General features: G+C 39.7%; 1 protein-coding gene across 2 annotated transcripts in view; it reads right to left on the reverse strand.

The window, feature by feature from the left end:
* BORCS5 (BLOC-1 related complex subunit 5) overlaps window positions 1–18,310 on the reverse strand; it is a 135,625-nt gene that overhangs the window by 77,799 nt on the left and 39,516 nt on the right. For both annotated transcript variants that reach the window (XM_036758357.1, XM_036758356.1), the window contains exon 3: window positions 11,662–11,819. In XM_036758357.1, the coding sequence (XP_036614252.1) occupies window positions 11,662–11,819 (158 nt within the window). The remainder of the gene's footprint in view (window positions 1–11,661; window positions 11,820–18,310) is intronic.

The following is an 18,310-nucleotide window of genomic DNA, read 5'->3' on the forward strand; positions in this document are numbered from 1 at the left end:
AAGGATAAATTACATATAGTAATGAGCCAACCCGAAACTTTAAAATCTAAAAGGAGTAGGCAAAGAGCTTATTTAACACACACACACACACACACACACACACACACACACAGAGCCAGGCTTGTGTTTGACGATGCACTGCTACATTTTATTTCAAGTCTACTAGATTTTTCTTTGTGTTTCCAGTCCCTGCCTTGTACATGTTTCAGATTTAAAAGTATTTCAAGAAAGTACATATCTAATTGCCAATAGTTTAACTATAACCAAATAAACAGTCCTACACCTTCGTTCACATGTGGAAGTTTACCTCCTGGAGGTATAAAATCACATCAAACTAAGCAAGAATACAGTGGTTGCTGGACATGGCGGTACACACCTGTAATCCCTGTTCCTGAGGAGTCTGAGACTGGTGGACTTCTTGCGCTCAGGAGTTCTGAACTGCAGAAGGCCTCTGCAAACTAAGTCTGGCATCAATATGATGAGCCCCCCACGGAGTGGGAGTGGGGGAGGAAAAGGATGTTAGAGAAGTGTGAAGAGTGCACCAAGAGGGGCAAACCAGCCCAGTTTGGAAATAGTGCAGATCAAAACTTCAATGCCAATCAGTCAGGTCTGAATGGTTGCTATACTTTTAGCCTGGGCAAGACAGAGAGGCTCAGTCTCAAATGTGTCTGTATACGTATATGTGTAAATTAAGCTTAATAAACTATGTTATACATCTGTATATACACATATGTGTTTATGTGTACACATGCACATATACAGGTTATAACTCTTAATCCTAGCCCAGACAGTGATTCTCTATAAGATATAATCAGGTGATTATATCAGACTCAACTAAATTTTGACTGCCACAAAATGTTCTTTAATGTCTGGTTTGTTATAGCCATAATCCTTTTCATGTGTATCAATAAACACTTACTTACTATGTGCCAAGCACTGTGCTAAGGACATGTTTATAATTTAGAGTTTTTCTTACTACTATGGCCATCCTGCCTTTGTGAATGAGCTGGCACTCCTTGCTATAAAATGTATCAAAGCCACCTATGAACTCAGCAGAGCTATTGTGTTTTCACCAAAGAGCATGCCTGCAGACCATTTCCCACTATTATCCCCACTCTTTCTCTTTTACCTTGTCTCTCCCTTACTAGTGATGGGGAGCCTTTCTTCATATGACTGTGGATAGCTTGGATTTCTTCCTTTGAGAATTGTGTTCGTATCTTTTGCTTATGTATCTATTTGGAAAGGGCTCCAGAAGAGTTGCTTTTAACAATAAATACCTTATATGCTTTTACTCTCTAAGTCTTTTGACTTTCTTCTAATATTTCTTGTTATATTCTAGTCGTGGAGCTTTTTTGCTTCTTTCTATTTTTTTAGGGAGCCTCCTGTTGGGTAACTGTTTAAAAGTATTTATTCTTCTTTGATTCTTTTCCTCCCAATTTCTAACTTCATTTATAATTTAATTTTTAACTCTGGTTCTTGTCACTTACTAGTCTTTGTGATCAAGCCATTTTCCCCCTCTAAAGTTGCTGTGAATTCACTCTCTTCTGATGTTATTACTTCTTCGGTTTCTCTTAACCCGTATTATTTCTTCCCTGTGTTTGTTATTTTCAACTATTTACTCATATCTTCATCCTCATTTCTTGAATTGAGAATTTGCGCTTGGGCCAGTTTCTTCTCGCATTGCTTGACAGGTCAGGAAGGTCTGCTTCGTCCTGTCCCTTCTTTCCCTTCGGCAATCTGGATGTCACTACCAATGCCTAGATACATAGAATAGCTACCCTTTACCTCAATCCCTGACTTTCGCCTTTTGGTGGTCCACTGTATATTCTGGCCTCAGTTTCTGTCTCCTCTTTCCACAATCTCCAATTAGGAGCCAGTCCTATACCCTGCTGTATGCCGGGTCCCAGCAGGATTTTAGAGATCATACTTGTCTCAACTCCCCCAAGCACTGAGTGGACCTCATTTCCTGCTTCGGCTCCTTGTTTCCTAAGGAATACACATACCTGTACTCTGCTCCCCAAGTAGTGCTATGGGGATTGCTCTTTCACTATTGTTCTGACAAACAAGAGCCAGAGTATGGTCTTAGATCTCTGATAACTACAGCTTCTGCTGGCTTATGTCCCACCTCTCCCTCATACCCCCACCCCACAAACCATCCAGGTCAATCACCAGAAGGTGATTCAGAAGGTGAACCAAAAGGGTTCAGGTTTGTTTGATGGAGCTTGTGCTAGCTTCCCTGGCAGAGATCTCCATCTTGCGGCCCATTTACCTCATCTCCTACTGGCTCCTAGAGCAACCTCTGTCCACCAGCTTCCGATTGCTTCTATCTTTTTATGAAGTTACATATTGGATAAGGAAATTTGCTTGTATTTCTCCTGAGGTTTATCTTTGGGCTTCCTGGGGCCCTTTTTAGATTGTTCCTGGGGCTTATGTAGGAGAGCTGGGCTTCCCTATGAACTACTTTATTGCCATCTTAAAAAGAAGTCCCATAGGTAGTCTTTGGATTATTCCTTCTTCCTAAATCAAGCTTTCATATACGTTTCTCCCAATCATGACCTTTTTTTTTAACCTTTGCTTTGATGTCATCAAGTAATCATCCTTAGCATTCCATCTTGGTAAATAAGATGCAATTATTTTCATGGTTGTCTTTTTGCAAATACTTGTCACATGATGACTCAATATCCCATGGAAGAATGTTTCTTGTTTCCTTTGTGTATATGATAAAACCCACTCCACAGATTTCCTTTTTTTGCCTCTTCTGGGAACCATATGTCCATTTGACAAAAATATTATTCTTTCATTTGGTTTTGTTTATAACAAGAATTTCAAGACTGATATGATTCACTTCCTCCAACATTATCTATGTCTACTTGCTGGTCACTGGACAAGGATCTAATACCAACAAAGTTGAAATATGGTCCATGAATTGTATGTTTCTTAGAACCCTCTGCCCTCTCTCTTACCTACCTCACCACCCTCACTGTAAAATTAGAAGGGGATGGGGACAGTCACATAGGATTCAGGGACATCCTTTATTCGTCTTTGTTTCAGGAACTTCCACAGGAAAAAAATCATCGCTAGGTAGGTGGCCAGCCAACTATACTAGTGATGTGACTCTAACTAGAGTTAGTAAGTTGGTCCTCAGAAAACTGTGCTAAGTACTTTTATAAAATTTGATCCTCACAACAACCCTGTGGGGTAGGTGCTATTTATCACCCCCATTTTATGGTTGAGGAAATTGAGGCAAACAGAGGTTAAATGACTTGCTGTAACAGCAAGCACCCAGGCCCACCCAGGATGGCTTGCTAGCACAGGTTCTTTGATCTGCTTTTAAAGGAAAGACAACTTTTTAAAGGGGTCAACAATCTTACTTTAATTACATTCACCAGTTCAGGGGAAAGGTCAGCACCCTGAATGTGGAGAAAGTACAAGCAGAGAAATTAGCAGAAAGACCAACAGACAAGACTCCAACTGTCTGAACAAAGTAATACTGCTATACACTTTGCATACATCACTGGATGGAGAGAGAGTTTATATTTGATTAGTTGGGTGGGGGGAGGCTCTGAACAAACAGCTACTCAGAGTCTTGACCAGGAAATCAAAAGGTCCTTCTCACGAGCAAACTTCCAAAGCAAAATCTCACTTCAGAGTATATATACATTTTTGGCTAATAAGCTCAGAGCCAAGGCATCACAACTCTCATGATTCAGTGCCTAATTAGCTTAGTACCAAAAGGTGGGAAAGCCTTCCTATAAGCCTCTCAGTAAGCAAACTTTCCCCTAAGCAAGCTCCTCCCCCAATGGGCTCTATATGACTCAGGATGTATCACAGCTGTGATTGAACACATGTGATCACATAGGCCTATTAATGGATGGGGAAGATCTTCATATTCCATTAACATTACACTTACCCAGGCTCATCATACAGCTAGTAAATGTCTGAGGTTCCATGTGAGCTCAGGTCTTCTTGAGTTCCTCTACCAACTCAGTCATCTAGCTGTGTTGGCAATCAAAATGGGCTCTCAGCACTTAGTTCAACCAAATGCCCTTGAAGAGTTTGGCCTTTACTTCCTTGATTAAATTAGGAGTCCTTGATGACCTCCTTGCCTCAAGGGAAAGCCTAGTTTACATGGGTTTGAGTGACATGTTTGTGACATCAGAGGTTTTTAGACCACATGGGTTTAAGTCACCTCTTTGTGACTATTTTAGGTCACATGGGTGAGTTGCATGTGTGACTCACCCTTGACCCTGAAAAAGATATAAAACCAGGGGTTGGCTTTCTCTTTTTCGGAGCTCTGACCCACAGCTGTGGTGGTATGCATGACTCTGGGCCAGCCCTTGTTACGAGCTCCTGGGCTGAACTTAGATGTTGGTAACTATGAATTGTATTTGGCCTGTCTGTCGATGTTTGTAATTTGTTTGTATTTGCTCTGAAGTTCAGGGTGCTGGCTTTTTCCCCTGAACTAAGTGAATGGTATTTGTATGCTGGATTAAAGTAAGCTTGTTAACCCCTTAACGTTGCTTTCCTTAGTAAAGCAGATCAAAAGAACCTGGGCTTTTGCAGCGTTCTCTGAGCTGGTTGTTGATTTTACACCCCCCCCACAGCAGCTGCTAGCCGGATTGTTGAAACACTAGCTGACTCTAAAGTTAAGATCAAATTTATGATTTGTATACCAATAGCACTGGAATCAATTAGTTTATTGCTTTATGTCACAGCAATTGGCCGTAACTACAACTTTGGTCAGTCAGTTCACAGCCATGGAATAACTTAAAGCTTTCCTTGCTGTGGTTCAAGAGTATTAGCTTCATGAATGAAGGATGTCATGTGGAGTATTTTGTTTCAGGAAACTGGCTCCCTGCCTTAAGAAAACATGAAATCACACTTACAGGAAATTTTGTTTGTAAATAATCCATACATATTTCCTGCTGCAAGATACATGGAAACTTTAATACATTCAGAATTTAAAGTAGATAGCCAGAACTTAATCATTCAGATTAAACCACATAATCATAAAATTTGTCATGTTACCATAATGATACTTTATATATACAAAGTTAGACACTATAATATCTGGAGGTATCTTATGAATAAAAAAAAAGGTAAACTCTATTGTCAGGTTTGTTTTGTTTTAGCAAAAAATCCATTAAAATAAGAGTGGGTGAGAATAAAATTAGACTAAATTCAGACTGCTATCATTTTACAGACAGAAAAACAGGATACTTCTTCATAATCTAACTTTCTGAAAATGGCTAGGTATAATAGTTAACCAAAACACTCATTCTTCAGCCATTCTCCATATATATTAGTTGACTCTATGTATGGACTTTTAGACTACTATCATGAACAATATAGAGGTATCCATATGGCCACTAGGATGGAAGGAAACTTTATAAACGTGGGTGGAATTAATGTGGATCAGGAGAGTTATGTGAATTAATCTCCAAGATGGTCAAAATAATCAGACTAATTTCCTCAGTCTCAAAACATCCCATGCTAATTCCTACCTCCAGGCCTTTACTCATTTCTGTCTATTGGTTGGAATGTCCTCTCTCTTTCTTCCACCTCTTTCCTACCCACTCTTTAAGGGCCTCACTTAACTGCCACATCTTCAGGCCAATGTTAGCTAATGCCTACAGAATCTTGAACCATACAAATTAGCCAGTTGGTCAATAAACATTTATTAGGTGCCTATGATGTGCCGGGTACTGTGCTAATAAGTGATGGGGATACAGAGAGGCAAAGGACAGTGACTGCCTTCAAGGAGCTCACACTCTAACAGGAAAGTCAATATCCAGGTAACTGTATAAAAAGCCCCAGACAGGATAAATACTTTACAAAATCTTCTTTATTTGCTCTATACGTTAATCTTGTCTCCCCAAATCAACCATTAACTTCCTGAGGGTAGACATTTTTTTTCTTTTTCTTCCTTTCTCCTCCACAATGCCTGGTGCTGGGCAAGCACTCAATAAACTCTTGCTAGGTGACTGGCCATATTGGAGCACCCATGAACACTAATTATAACTGTCAGCTGACTATGAAAGGAATAAAAATTAAAATTCACAAATTTGAAAATATAATAACAGAACTCTTCCTCAGAAGCATGTAACTAATTTAATCACAAAAAAAGTTTATCTAATACTTTGCGGTTTTTTTTTGCAGCAGTAATTATTCCAGTCACATTTCCTTTAGATCTGAATGCAGGTACTATATTAAGTTTATGTGCTTTTATTTGTCCACATATTGAACTTCTATTAATACATATTCTCTTTGGTAATTCATTTCCTCCCCCTTTTCAGCACATGTAGCATTCATTGAGTTACTTCCTTGCACCTCTTTAAACCAAATTGCCAGGAAACATCTGGAAAAATGGAGTGAGCTCATGTTTGATCAAAGCTATTCCTTCTGGTCTGTTCATTTTGGAAGTGACTAATTTCAACACTTGGTTTTGGAATGAGAAGAAACAGGTACATGCTTTTATATATGCATTCCAGGAGTTTGCTTATGCATAAGAAAACAGGAAAAATAAATCACCATGGGGGAAAAAACCCTAAAACAATGTAAGCTTTCTCAGCCCTCCCAGAGCTATTTCAGAAATGACTTCCAATCCTGGTTTTGCAACAACTCAGGGCAACCTGACTTATTTCAAGAAGTGTTACAAAATCTCAAAAACAAAACTAATTTTAGACTCAGTTAAATTTCAGTAATGAATATTAAAAGGGCATGTGCAGAGCTGCCCTGGCAGTTTTTCTAGCCAACTTACTGTGTTAGCTCAGAGCTTGGGTACTTTGGGGATGATGAAATCTCTAGGCACTTGTAGGCTGGCCACTTATGACTCAGCACTGAAGGATTTGCTTGCAAGGCGATAACTTCAGAAAGAAAAAGGCAAGTAGGTTAGAAGGGTGGAGAGGAGCCCTGAGAGCAAGCAGTCAAGGTAAGTAGAGAGCTTGAGTGGTTTCTCTCATAGGCAGAGGCTCTAGGGAGCCTGAGGCATATTTCCTCCCTACTTTCCCATTTCCCTGAAGCAGGTTTAAGTAACCCACCTACTCCCTTCCCTCACCAATTTGGGTGTAGGTTAGGGTATCTACTAGAAAAATCACCTGAAAAGAGGAGAGAAAGACTCCACCCATATTTAAGCTAAGCACCTCCAACTCCAGCCATAATTACAAGCAGAGGCTTGCCTTAGGAAAAACAAATTATCTTTTAGAAGTTCTTATATTTCCTCCACTTGGGAGTCTGAATTCTATTTTATTTACTTCTTGATTTTTTTTAAAGCAGAATTTTCTTTTAATAGTGGTACAAGATCAGAAATAAGTATACTTTGAAAATTTTATTTTTTTTCTTAAATTTTCTTTTTTTAAAAAGTGTTTGTTTTACTTCATTTTCCCTTGAATTCTTTTTGAGTTTAGAGCTGAATTTAATTCATAGGTTTTGATATTATTTGGCTATTTCCTGTTGAATTTTATAATTCTGACGCACAGGTTTGTTCTTTCGAAATACACTTTCACTTCCTTTTTATCCTATTTTGTTTTCTTTTTCTCTCTCACTGAATTCAGTTTTCCGGCTTGATGTTGTTTTGAATATTGCTTCTAATTTTGTATTTCATTTGTTTTATTTCTGCTTTTTTTCTCTTCCTCTCTTTATGCTCTTTTTGGCTCATTTCACCTGTTCTGTTAAATCCCTTTGTTGAATCTGCATATGAAAGTCAGTTATTTGAAGGCGCTAACTGGAACACAATTATTGTCCTACCTGGGAATGTGAAAATGGCATACTGTGATGGCTAATTTGCATATATGCTCTACAGTATCTTGCTAAACATCAGTTGTTTAGAATATAGTTTGAAAGTCTCACTGTGGTCAAAGGCAATAGCCAGTGCAATAACATGCTATGATCAGTCAAATACCATCATTATCAAGCAATGTTATGAAAAGCTGAATGCATGGTGCATAGGAAATAAACTGTTGTTTACTAGGTAGTGATGCAGGCAGGGGATTACTAATCTTTGCAGTTGGACATAAATATGAAGCTACAGATATTATAAAAATACCAAAGGACACAATAACTGCGTTTGTGAGACTGATGCATAAGCATTTTACAATGCACTGTCCTCCTCAAGATAGATGTCTTTTGGTAAACCAGGTTGGGGCACGAGCTCATCCTCTTGCTGGTATGCTCTCTGACACAGAACTCCCAACTAACGCCAGTCAGTTCCATCCGACCAAGAGACCCAAAATCTCCAATCCTTCCGACTCATGAAGTTGCTTTCCAAGACTGGACACATGCATCTCAGAATCCAGTACTCTTCAATCACTTACGATCAGGCAAAGAAAGGCAAAACAAAAGAGGCAGCCAGAGGCCCAATGCTGTAGCTGCCACGTGGGAATAGTGACTCTTTAACCAAGGTTGGGAAGGGCTAAGCCTCCTTCCCCACCCACTCACTAGTCCTGACTTAACTGATCATCACGTGGGAAGAGAAAAGGTTGACAGCAGGGTCATTGCTTTTTAAAGGGTCCACTAAGTCAGTGGCTCTTCCTGTTTGGCAGCCAATAAGAGAATGCCTTCATCATACTCATAGTGCCTTAGTCTTTCAATATTGAATCACACATGGTTGCCCAGAAGCATCCGGGAGCTTCATCATTCTTAAAGTGGCCAAGCCCTGAGTTAGCGCACACAGATGGCGAGAAACAGGCAGATGGCTCTGCTCATGCCCTGTAACAAACGTAATACTGTCCAAGGAGGTATCCATGTCATGGGACTGAATAATAAATTGAATATACTTATTGGGTACATCCAGCAATAAACTCTTTAAATATCTTGTGACACTGAATAAGACCTTTCCTCAAATTTTCCCCTGGGCTTTGCTTGTACCTCCTTCATATATGTAGTATGTTCTATTTTATATTTTAGCTATGTGTAGCTGTATTACAGCTTACCAACTATTGAGTTCCATGAAGGCATTTTGGTATACATTATAATAATAAACAGTAGCCAGCATTTATATAGTGGTTTAAGGTTTGTCAAGCATTTTAGAAATGCTGTTTCATTTTATCCTCACAACAATTCTAGAAGGTAGATGCTATCGTGACGCTCATCTTAAGGATGAAGAAACTGAAGCAAAATGCCTTGCCCAATATCACACAGATAGGAAGTGTGTGAAGTTGGATTTGAACTCAGGTTTTCCTGACCTGTCCAGTGCTGTGCCATCTAGATCCCTCCTTCGTGATGTTTAACACACAGCAGGCAGTTGATAAAGATAACAACCTTATAGGACGAATTTAGGAGCAAAACAAAAGAAGGCTAGCCTATTTTCATACCAAAAAAAGGATGCATAAGTATATTTGATACCTACATATCTCATATTTAATATTTTAGAAAAAAACAAAAAGGTAGCATTGAAATTTTCTCCCTGAACATTTAGTCAAAACATGCAGAGCACACCAGGCTTCCTGCGGTACAGTAAGGAGACACTTTACTAGACCAGGACTCTTTAAGCTAAGTGCCTAAATGTGGTGCTTTGTAGAAAACAGCAATCAATCCACAAGCAGCAAGAGTCTATTCTGAGCAAAGCACTGTGCTATCCTCTAAGGATAAAAAAAAAATAACAAAAAATACAACAGTTCTGCCCTCAGGGGGCTTCTAAGAGGATAACAAGTTCATATGTTAGTAAATACAAGATACACAGTAGCATCCTATAGCAATTTCCCTTGTTTGGAAGAAAAAACACTCTTTGCACTTAAGAGAGTATGCCCCAGAAATCTGGGGAGGATGTACTTCAGTCCCTGCTATTCTTCCTTCGTAAATACTTCTTTGTAAAAGTTAATGATGTTATTTGGTTTGTTGATACCGGCTGTTGATTTTGACTACTAAATCTATATTGGGGAGCAAGGAAAAAATTTCAATGATAGCTCTATGTTTTCTTCCAAAACATGAAATATGTATGCATCAAAAATACTTATAATATACAACTCTCTGAACATTTAGTCAAAACATGCAGGACACATCAGGTTTCATAGAATACAGTTAAACTCTTACCTAAACTTTATCTCTTCAAGCTTTCTAAGTATCTAAATGTGGCTCTTTGTAGGAAAAATATGAAAGCTTACAAAAGAAACCGATCATGTTGAAATATAGTTATGAAAATATTTTTTAAAAAGTTCATGGAGCATAGCTTAAAAACCACTTGTCTAGACTATCTTAAGGATTAAGTGAATGCTTGATGGTTGAATGCCCACACTCAAAAAATAATTAGCAATGTCAGTCTTATTAACTAAGGAGTATACCATGAATGGTCCCCAGAGGGACAAATATTGTTGGGTGTTTTAATCTATGACTTAGATTAAAAAGCATATTGGAATACAGGCATACTTCATTTATATAACTGAGGAAGCTCCTAAAAAGATAGGGCAGGGGGAAGAGGTAAATCAAGGATAAACCTAATTTTATAATATCTCATTGGTTAAAATGTTTACAACCATGAAGATATTTTGCGTTGATTTCTAACTGACCTTCAATTAGCAGTGAATTTTACCTCTGACCTGTATCGGTGCTAACTCCTATAAATCCACACACCAACAAGCATAAATGGAGTGCTTCATTATAATGAACCAAGAAGTATGCTAGCTGTGGTAGAGAAAATAAGGGAAGGATAAAGGGAAGTATCTGCTTTAAAGGAACTTCCCACCTAGTTGTGTATAGACAAAACAGCTAATAACAGCTAGACCAGTAGTTCTCAAAATGTCATTTGCACACGGGTGGGAGTGGGGGGAAGGGTTCCATGAGACTCTTTCAGGGGATCCTGGAAATCAAAATAATTTTCCTAATAATTGTTGTTCAGTTGTTTCAGTTGTGTCCAACTCTTCATGGCCCCATTTGGGGTTTTCTTGGCAAGGAAACTGAAGTGGTTTGCCATATCCTTCTCCAGCTCATCTTACAGATGAAGTGAGGCAAACAGAGTGAAGTAACCTGGCCAGCATCACACATCTAGTAAGTGTCTGAGGTCACATTTGAACTCAGGTCTTCCTTACTCTAGGCCTAGTGCTCTATCCATAGTGCCACCTAGCTGCCTTTTTCTAACAACGCTAAATTAATACTATTTCCTAATTTCTATGTTCCTAATTCCTAATCCTAAATTTCCTAATAATAGTAAAATAATACAAATATTAAAATGCTCCTTTCTTTCCCAACTTCATATCTACACGATGCTAGATTTTCTTCAAACAAAACGATAGATTGTAACAGACTGAATGCAGAAGCAGGTACGATATGGACATCACCTAAGCCAAACTACCTCATTTTACAAATGCAGAAACTGATACTAGGAGGGGTGAAGTCACACAGTACCCAGGCAGAGGCAAGACCATAACCCGGGTCCCTTGACCCCCAGTTCAGGGCTCTGTCCACTGTGTCATTCTGCTATATATACACAGATTGCATACAAATAGTGCATAATAAATGATAGGGAAATGGTCTGGCAAAAACCTGATGAAATTCAACAGGAACACATAAATTCTTATGAAGAAAAAACAAACATCAGTCTTGGAGCTCAAAAGATCACTGGTTAAGTACAGGTACCAAAGAAATGACTAAGAATTCAAAGTACACCACAAGCAAAATGAATTAGCAATTTTACCGTAAGTGAAGGGGGGAAAAAGACGCACAATTTACCTCTTTGATTCGTTTGACCAAAGCGTTCTGATCAAAGGAAACAGCTTCTGCACATTGATGAAGGTGATCTTGATATCGGAGACAGAGCTGGAGAACTTGTTGAGAGTCTAGCTTCTCCAACTTGGTATTTGTGGGAGATGTCTGGCCACTCAAAAGCCCTAAAAACAAGGGAAAGAATGAATTGTACCAACAACAGGCTCATGGATCAGGCAGTTGTTGAACATCTGTAAAGGGAGGAAAAACATCATTTATTATTGTTTCTAGAATCAGACAACTCAGTTACCTCTGGACTCAAAACCAAAAGTTTTGGCAGTTAGGGATTTGTTGGTTTTCTTGCTTTTAATTTAAATTTTAATGATAAAATGGTTGCCTTAACTAATACAGAGGACTAAATTATACAAGAAGTTGGAAGGTGATGCTAAAAACAAATTAGTAAAGAAATAAACACTCCTGAAATTCCACCACAGAATTTCTGGGGATGGGAATGGACCTCAGCATCCCTACTGTTACATAATCACCAACGGTTGGTCCAGCCTCTGCTTAAAGACTTCCAAGGAATGAGAATCCACTGTCTCTCTAGTTGCCCATTTCACTTTCAAACAGCTCTCATTGTTGGGAAGTTCCTAAATTTGCCCCCTTTAGCTTTCCCCCATTGTTCCTGTGCTGATTCTATACTCTGAGGCCCAAAAGAACAAGCCTAATCCCTCTTCCATGTGAAAGCCTTTTAAATATTTGTAACACAGAGACCACATCCACCCCAAGTCTTCTCTTTGCCAGGCTAAATATCCCCAGTTCTTCAACCACTTGTCATGTCATCTATTCAAGGTCCTTCACCATCCTGGTTGTCCTTCTTGGAATCCTCTCTGGCTTATCAGTGTTCTTTTAAAAACTGGTGTCTAGAATTGACCATGATTTTCAAATTAGAACTGACAAAGGCAGAGTACAGGAGGACCATCGCCTCACTATTCCTAGAAGCTGTGCCACTCAAGGCAGCCCGTGGTAGGAGCAATACCCTAACCTAACCTGAACCCCTTTGCAAGTTAGGCTAGTTTTAACCATCCTAGAGACTTGGTTAGCTCAGGGGACTAAAGACTCAGACTGCTCCCCTCAGTAACAAACAGCCACAAGAAACTTCAGGGGCATGCTTTGTTTGGCATCCCAATGGCAACTCAGGGAAGGAAGCTGTACTCAGCTAAATCAACTTGTGGTGTCCTACTTACAAATCCTTGTTAAATAGCCTTCTCATGCTAAGTAAATATCCTTTTGTTAACTATTACCTAAAAGTGTCTCATTTCATTCTAATATTGAACATGAACTACAGGGTCATAGACCTAGGTCAGGCTCAGCTAGAAACAATTGGTCTAGTTGTGCAAGAAGTGGGGGATGGGCAATGCAGAGAAAGGTGAGCTCAGATTGGCTTCCAGGTTTCTGGCGCTTTTGGCTATGCCTATGCAGATGGTGGTTACTTAGCATGAGGCCTCCTCCACCCCTCCACCTCCTCCTCCTGCCCCTGTATATGGCAATGCAGGAAGGAGAGACCAATGTAAATATACTCTTTGTCCTTATGAATTGTATCTCAAAGATAATTTCAGTAAATCCTCTTTTAGACCCATCAACTGTGTTGTCCAGAGCCTTCCAACCTAATAATTTACGCCTCCTCCAAAGTTATATCAGGGATTTCCTCAAGGCTTAGTTTACCTTCAAAGCAACCAGTAAGAACTGAATTTTGGGGGATTCAAAACAACTTTGTCCCTACTAAAAAAGGACAAACTTTCTCCCTATTAAAAAAGGACAAACGAAGAATAAGACATGCTGGCGGGGAACAGATACCTCTGTATTGCTAATGATCACCACCAAATTGACTCAGAGGAGGACAATGTAAAGATAGCCCCTCCCACCTGTACAGAAGTTATCCTGGTGTGTGAATGTTTTGTTTTTCTGAACAGTCTTCAGTCCTATAATTGTATCTAGACATAGCAAACCAGTGTGAGTGGTGACATGAGAGACCCCAACAGTGAGAAAATGCAACACAAGCAAGATTCCTGGAATTTTAGGATTGTCTAACAACTTTGCTGAAGAAATTATTTGAGTTTTTGGTTTTTGTTTCTTTGTTTTTAATTTGGCATTTGAGAGTCCAACCAGAATTGTGCTAGGGGACTTTGTTGTGATTATTTGACATAAGCCACTGGGGGAAGCATTTGAAAGGGCAATACTTAATTCTCCCCAGGAGCCCAAAGACCTTTGTGAAACTGTCAATCTAGAATCTGAGCTACATCAATTTAAACATTTTTTAAAAGAGAATTTCCATTCTTACTTCAAAACTGTGAACTAAGAACTCAACTCCTTCTGTCTCCCTCTCTGGAACTTCCAGTGACGGAACCCTACAGATCTTAGGACCTAGACACATTCTCATATCCTGTCAGAAATAGCTACTGCTTGTACAAAGCAGATAGAGCACATGGACTGGCCCAGAGGAATCTCTGGCTTTGTATTTTTTTTGTTTTGCTTTGTGTCTTTCTCTTGCCTAGGAAGCCAGATAATCCCGTCTTGACAGCAATCATGAGATATGAAGCTATCAGGAACTCTGAGGTCTCTCAAAGGCATCTCCTGCACTGGGGAGGATGGCCACTGGCAGGAAGGGAAATCCCTGACCTTATACTATGATGGACCAGACATGGCCAGTAATACTACACCTGTAGCACCTGGCCGCAGCATAGGAGGGCAGTCAGGTACTCAGCAGCAGCAGTACCTCCAGAACTCTTGACAGCCACAGAAGGGCAGTGGTAATACAGGCCTGCAGGAATGCTCTACGTAGGAGACTCCATCACAGGGCTCAGCATGAGGGAACAAAGTCAGACTGTAGCATGAGAAAAGGTTCTGACCAGCACTGGGTCTGAAAATGGCACGGGGGGGTGGCAGCTATCTCTGGCAGAGTAGACAATGTGATGAGACCCAGTGGGAATGGCAGCCAGCAGGCAGAGAAGCATGCCCCAGAAGCAGTGGCTACCAGGTCCAAGTGGGCAGAAGTACAGGCCCAGGCCCACCCAGCATTAGCAGCAGAGGAGCAATGAGTAGACACTAGCATGGGCAATGGCAGAATCAAGTCCACTATAACCTATCACTGCTATAATCTATGGCTGACTGGCCCCTCCACACTGTGGCTAGTATTAACACCTCAAAGGAATGCTTCGAGTACCAAGAGCTAGTAGCATTGTTGGGAGTTGGTTTGTTTTCAGGCACAAGGGAGAGCAATCTACACAAATCCTAGAGAAGAGAAGAAGCCCCTCAAATGGGGAAAAGACTTAGTATCCTCCTCTTTTACAAATGTTATCTCATTTTATCCTCACAACAACTCTGGGAAATCAGCGCTATAATTATCCCCATTTTACAAATAAGGAAACTGAGGCAGACAGCAGCCAAGTGATTTGTCCAGGATCACAAAGATAGTGTCTGAGGCTAGATTTAAACTTGGGTCTTCCTGACCCCAGGTCCAGCATTTTCTCATCTGTACTACCTAGTTGCCTCTAGGTACATGCTGATGGTTGACTAGGGAACCACAAAGGGAAACTCAGCTTCAATCAGTTGAATTAACCAAGGCGTCTTCCCATGCATATCCTCATTAAATATGCTTCTCTAGTCAATGAGTCAATTAGTAAACATTTATTAAAAGGCACAGGGAAGGACATATACTTATCAAAATTTGAGAGGAGCAACTAGCACATTCAATGACAGAGTCAGGATGGAAAAACATTTTTAGAGTACTGGACTAAATCTGATTAAGATTCAACAGAATAGGAATAAATGTAAAGATTCACATTTTGGTTCAAAAAATCAATTTCACAAGTACAAGACGGAGGAGGCATGGGTAGGCAACAGTTGTTATAAAAGGATCTGGGGGTTTTGTGGTCTGCAAGCTCAGTGCATCAGCAGAGTAGGATGGCTGCCAAAAAAAAAAAACAAAACAACACAATCTTGGACTGCATTAAGAGACACAGCTTCCAGGAGTAGAGGTGATGGTCCCTCTGGACTCTGACATCCTCAGTCCACATCTGGAATGTTATGTTTAGTACCACCAATGTCCTTCAACATTTAACAGAGTACTGTATGAGAAAGCAGTGAAGCATAGCGGAAAGAGTCCTGGACTGGGAGGAAATGAAGACACCTACATAGTCATTTGATCTCTGCCAACGACTGGTTTGTGTAATCCTGAGTGAGTCACTTATTTGGGGGGCCTCAATTTACCATCTGTAAAACAGAGATGCTACTAGCACCAGGGACAGGGTTATGGTGTAGAATGAAATGAAATAATGTATGCTAAAAATGCTGGTAATCATAGAGCATGTTACTTTTTGTAATGATTCCCATTTTTGCAAAAAGAAGTTACTTTCTTCTAAATATACTGCAAGCTCTTGACAATGTCTTTGACTTCTATCTCTTGCCCCCTAAAAATAATACAGGACCATGGAAAATGTAGGCATTCAAATGTTTGCACAAAGTTGAATTCAAAGTCTGTTCTAATAGATCCTGAATGTTTAGGATTAGAATTTACATATTCTATATGTTGGAAATATTTCTTAATAAAAACCTCTTAAAACCACTGTGTTTATAGAGAAATAGGGAGGTAGGGGGGCCTGAGGGAGGGTAAGGAATTAAAGATAAATATTCTACAGATTCAATAATCCACAATTTGTACCTACCTATTTGTGTAAAGTGTTGGATGGAAAGATCATCAGGGTTAGTCAGATTCTGCAAAATATTTTGCTGACCAATTCTTCCCCTCTGAAATGTCAGGTAGAAAAAAACCCTACAGTTGTTCTAAAACAAAGTACAGAGCCATATGTATGCTAAGCCTGGCTCTTACCGAGCACAGTTCCTTGTCTCTAGGAGGCCTATCCAATTTCTGAACTGGGACCGTATTTTAAAAGTGGCAAGATTTAACATTTTTGCAGTACAATAAACATCACCTCTTTCCAAAATAGAATCAATCTTATTTTGGAAAAAAGTTATTATAAAGAAACAGACAAAAGAATTTGTAAAAAATATACTCTGGCCTGACCTACCTCATAAAAATGATCAGTGATTTCCTTCATTTGACTAAGACTTACTGGGCACCCAATGGCCTGTTCCATGGTCAATTTTATCTAAGACTAAGACACACACACACACACACACACACACACACAGGAACATTCTGTATCCTGATGCCTTGGGGGGGTGCCAGAGGAGGGGGGGGCCCTCTGGAATTGTGGTTTCATTACTGCAAGAAAACTCCTTCTACCAAGGCAGATCAACAACTGTTCTAGACCTTAAGAGTCTTAGAGTGGCCAGGGGCACTTTTTCGAATAAAAAGAACCCCCATATAAGGTGAAATGCCTAAAAATACTACATTTCTTTTCAAAGTATAAAACACAATCACACACACCCTCCCTCAAACACAGACACCCATTCTTTTCTTTTCACAGGGATGCAAACAGTCATCATCTCAGACTGATATATTAACAACCACCTGAAACTCTGTCTTATAGGTAACCACACTGTGGTTTCCAGTAGACCTGAAAAACAGATCATCAGGAAATATATTTCTTAATAATACAATATCCTAAGAGAGTTAGCCTAAAATAGGTGAACTGGTACCAATATCCAGTCAAATTTAAAACATAAGCCATGGTACAGATGGCAAGTAGTGTTTCTCCCAATCATCACTGCAAAAAGGAGAAGAAAGAAGCAGACAGCTGGGGATTACACTGGGGCAACTTCTACTGAGTTGGGGCAGAAATGCTAATGTGTTGGCATGGAATACTCTGCCTCTCACTGAGTTGTGGTAAGAATTAAATTAATGCAAGAATGACCCCAACTTTAAGAAAACCTAACGAACAAAGACCCTGTCTTTCAAATGAGATAAATTAGAGGTAACTCCAAAAGAATGCTTCACTTTACAAAAAAGACACACCAAAAGGTGCCTTTAAACGTTGAGTCCCTGTTAAGGTGGTAGAAAACAAGATCTAAGAGCACTCTTCTCAAACTCCTCAGGAAAGATTTAAAAGGACACCATATGGACCAATGATCAAGAAGCCAAAAAGAAAAATTAAAAAAAAAAGCCAAAAAGAAATAACAACATATTCTCCCATTCGTCCCAAGATTAAACATGAAGATGGCCGGAAGTTTTGGAGCACCTGGAAAGGAGATGTGCCGAGGAATTGAAAAGCTAGCGCAAGATGAAGTAAACAAGGCCTGAAACCTCCAGGCATTCTTGATCAGAGAACCACCAATGGATGGGAAGTCAGCCCTACCTCCAGCCTTAATTAACAGTGAAGAATAATCATGATAGAGACAAGAGGGCAGACCTGGCCTCATGACCAAGGACATGAAATGACTCACGCCACATTTTATATCATTCCATTTATGAATTGATATATGGAAGATTGAAGTACAGCAGAAAACAGGAAGGAAAGCTTAAGATTTGCCGATGCAAATAACACAGAAATGGGGTAAAAAAGAGAATTCGATTTTGGCACATCAAAGATACCACCCCCGTGAGGAAAATAGAAAAAATAAATACTGAACAAGTCCATCAATTCGAGAAGATATTCAGAAGAGAATGGAAGGGAAGACAAACAATCAGGTGACAAAGTTTAGGAAAAACCGGAAA

Source organism: Trichosurus vulpecula, chromosome 5 (genome assembly GCF_011100635.1).
Source record: "Trichosurus vulpecula isolate mTriVul1 chromosome 5, mTriVul1.pri, whole genome shotgun sequence".
Taxonomy (NCBI): Eukaryota; Metazoa; Chordata; class Mammalia; order Diprotodontia; family Phalangeridae; genus Trichosurus; species Trichosurus vulpecula.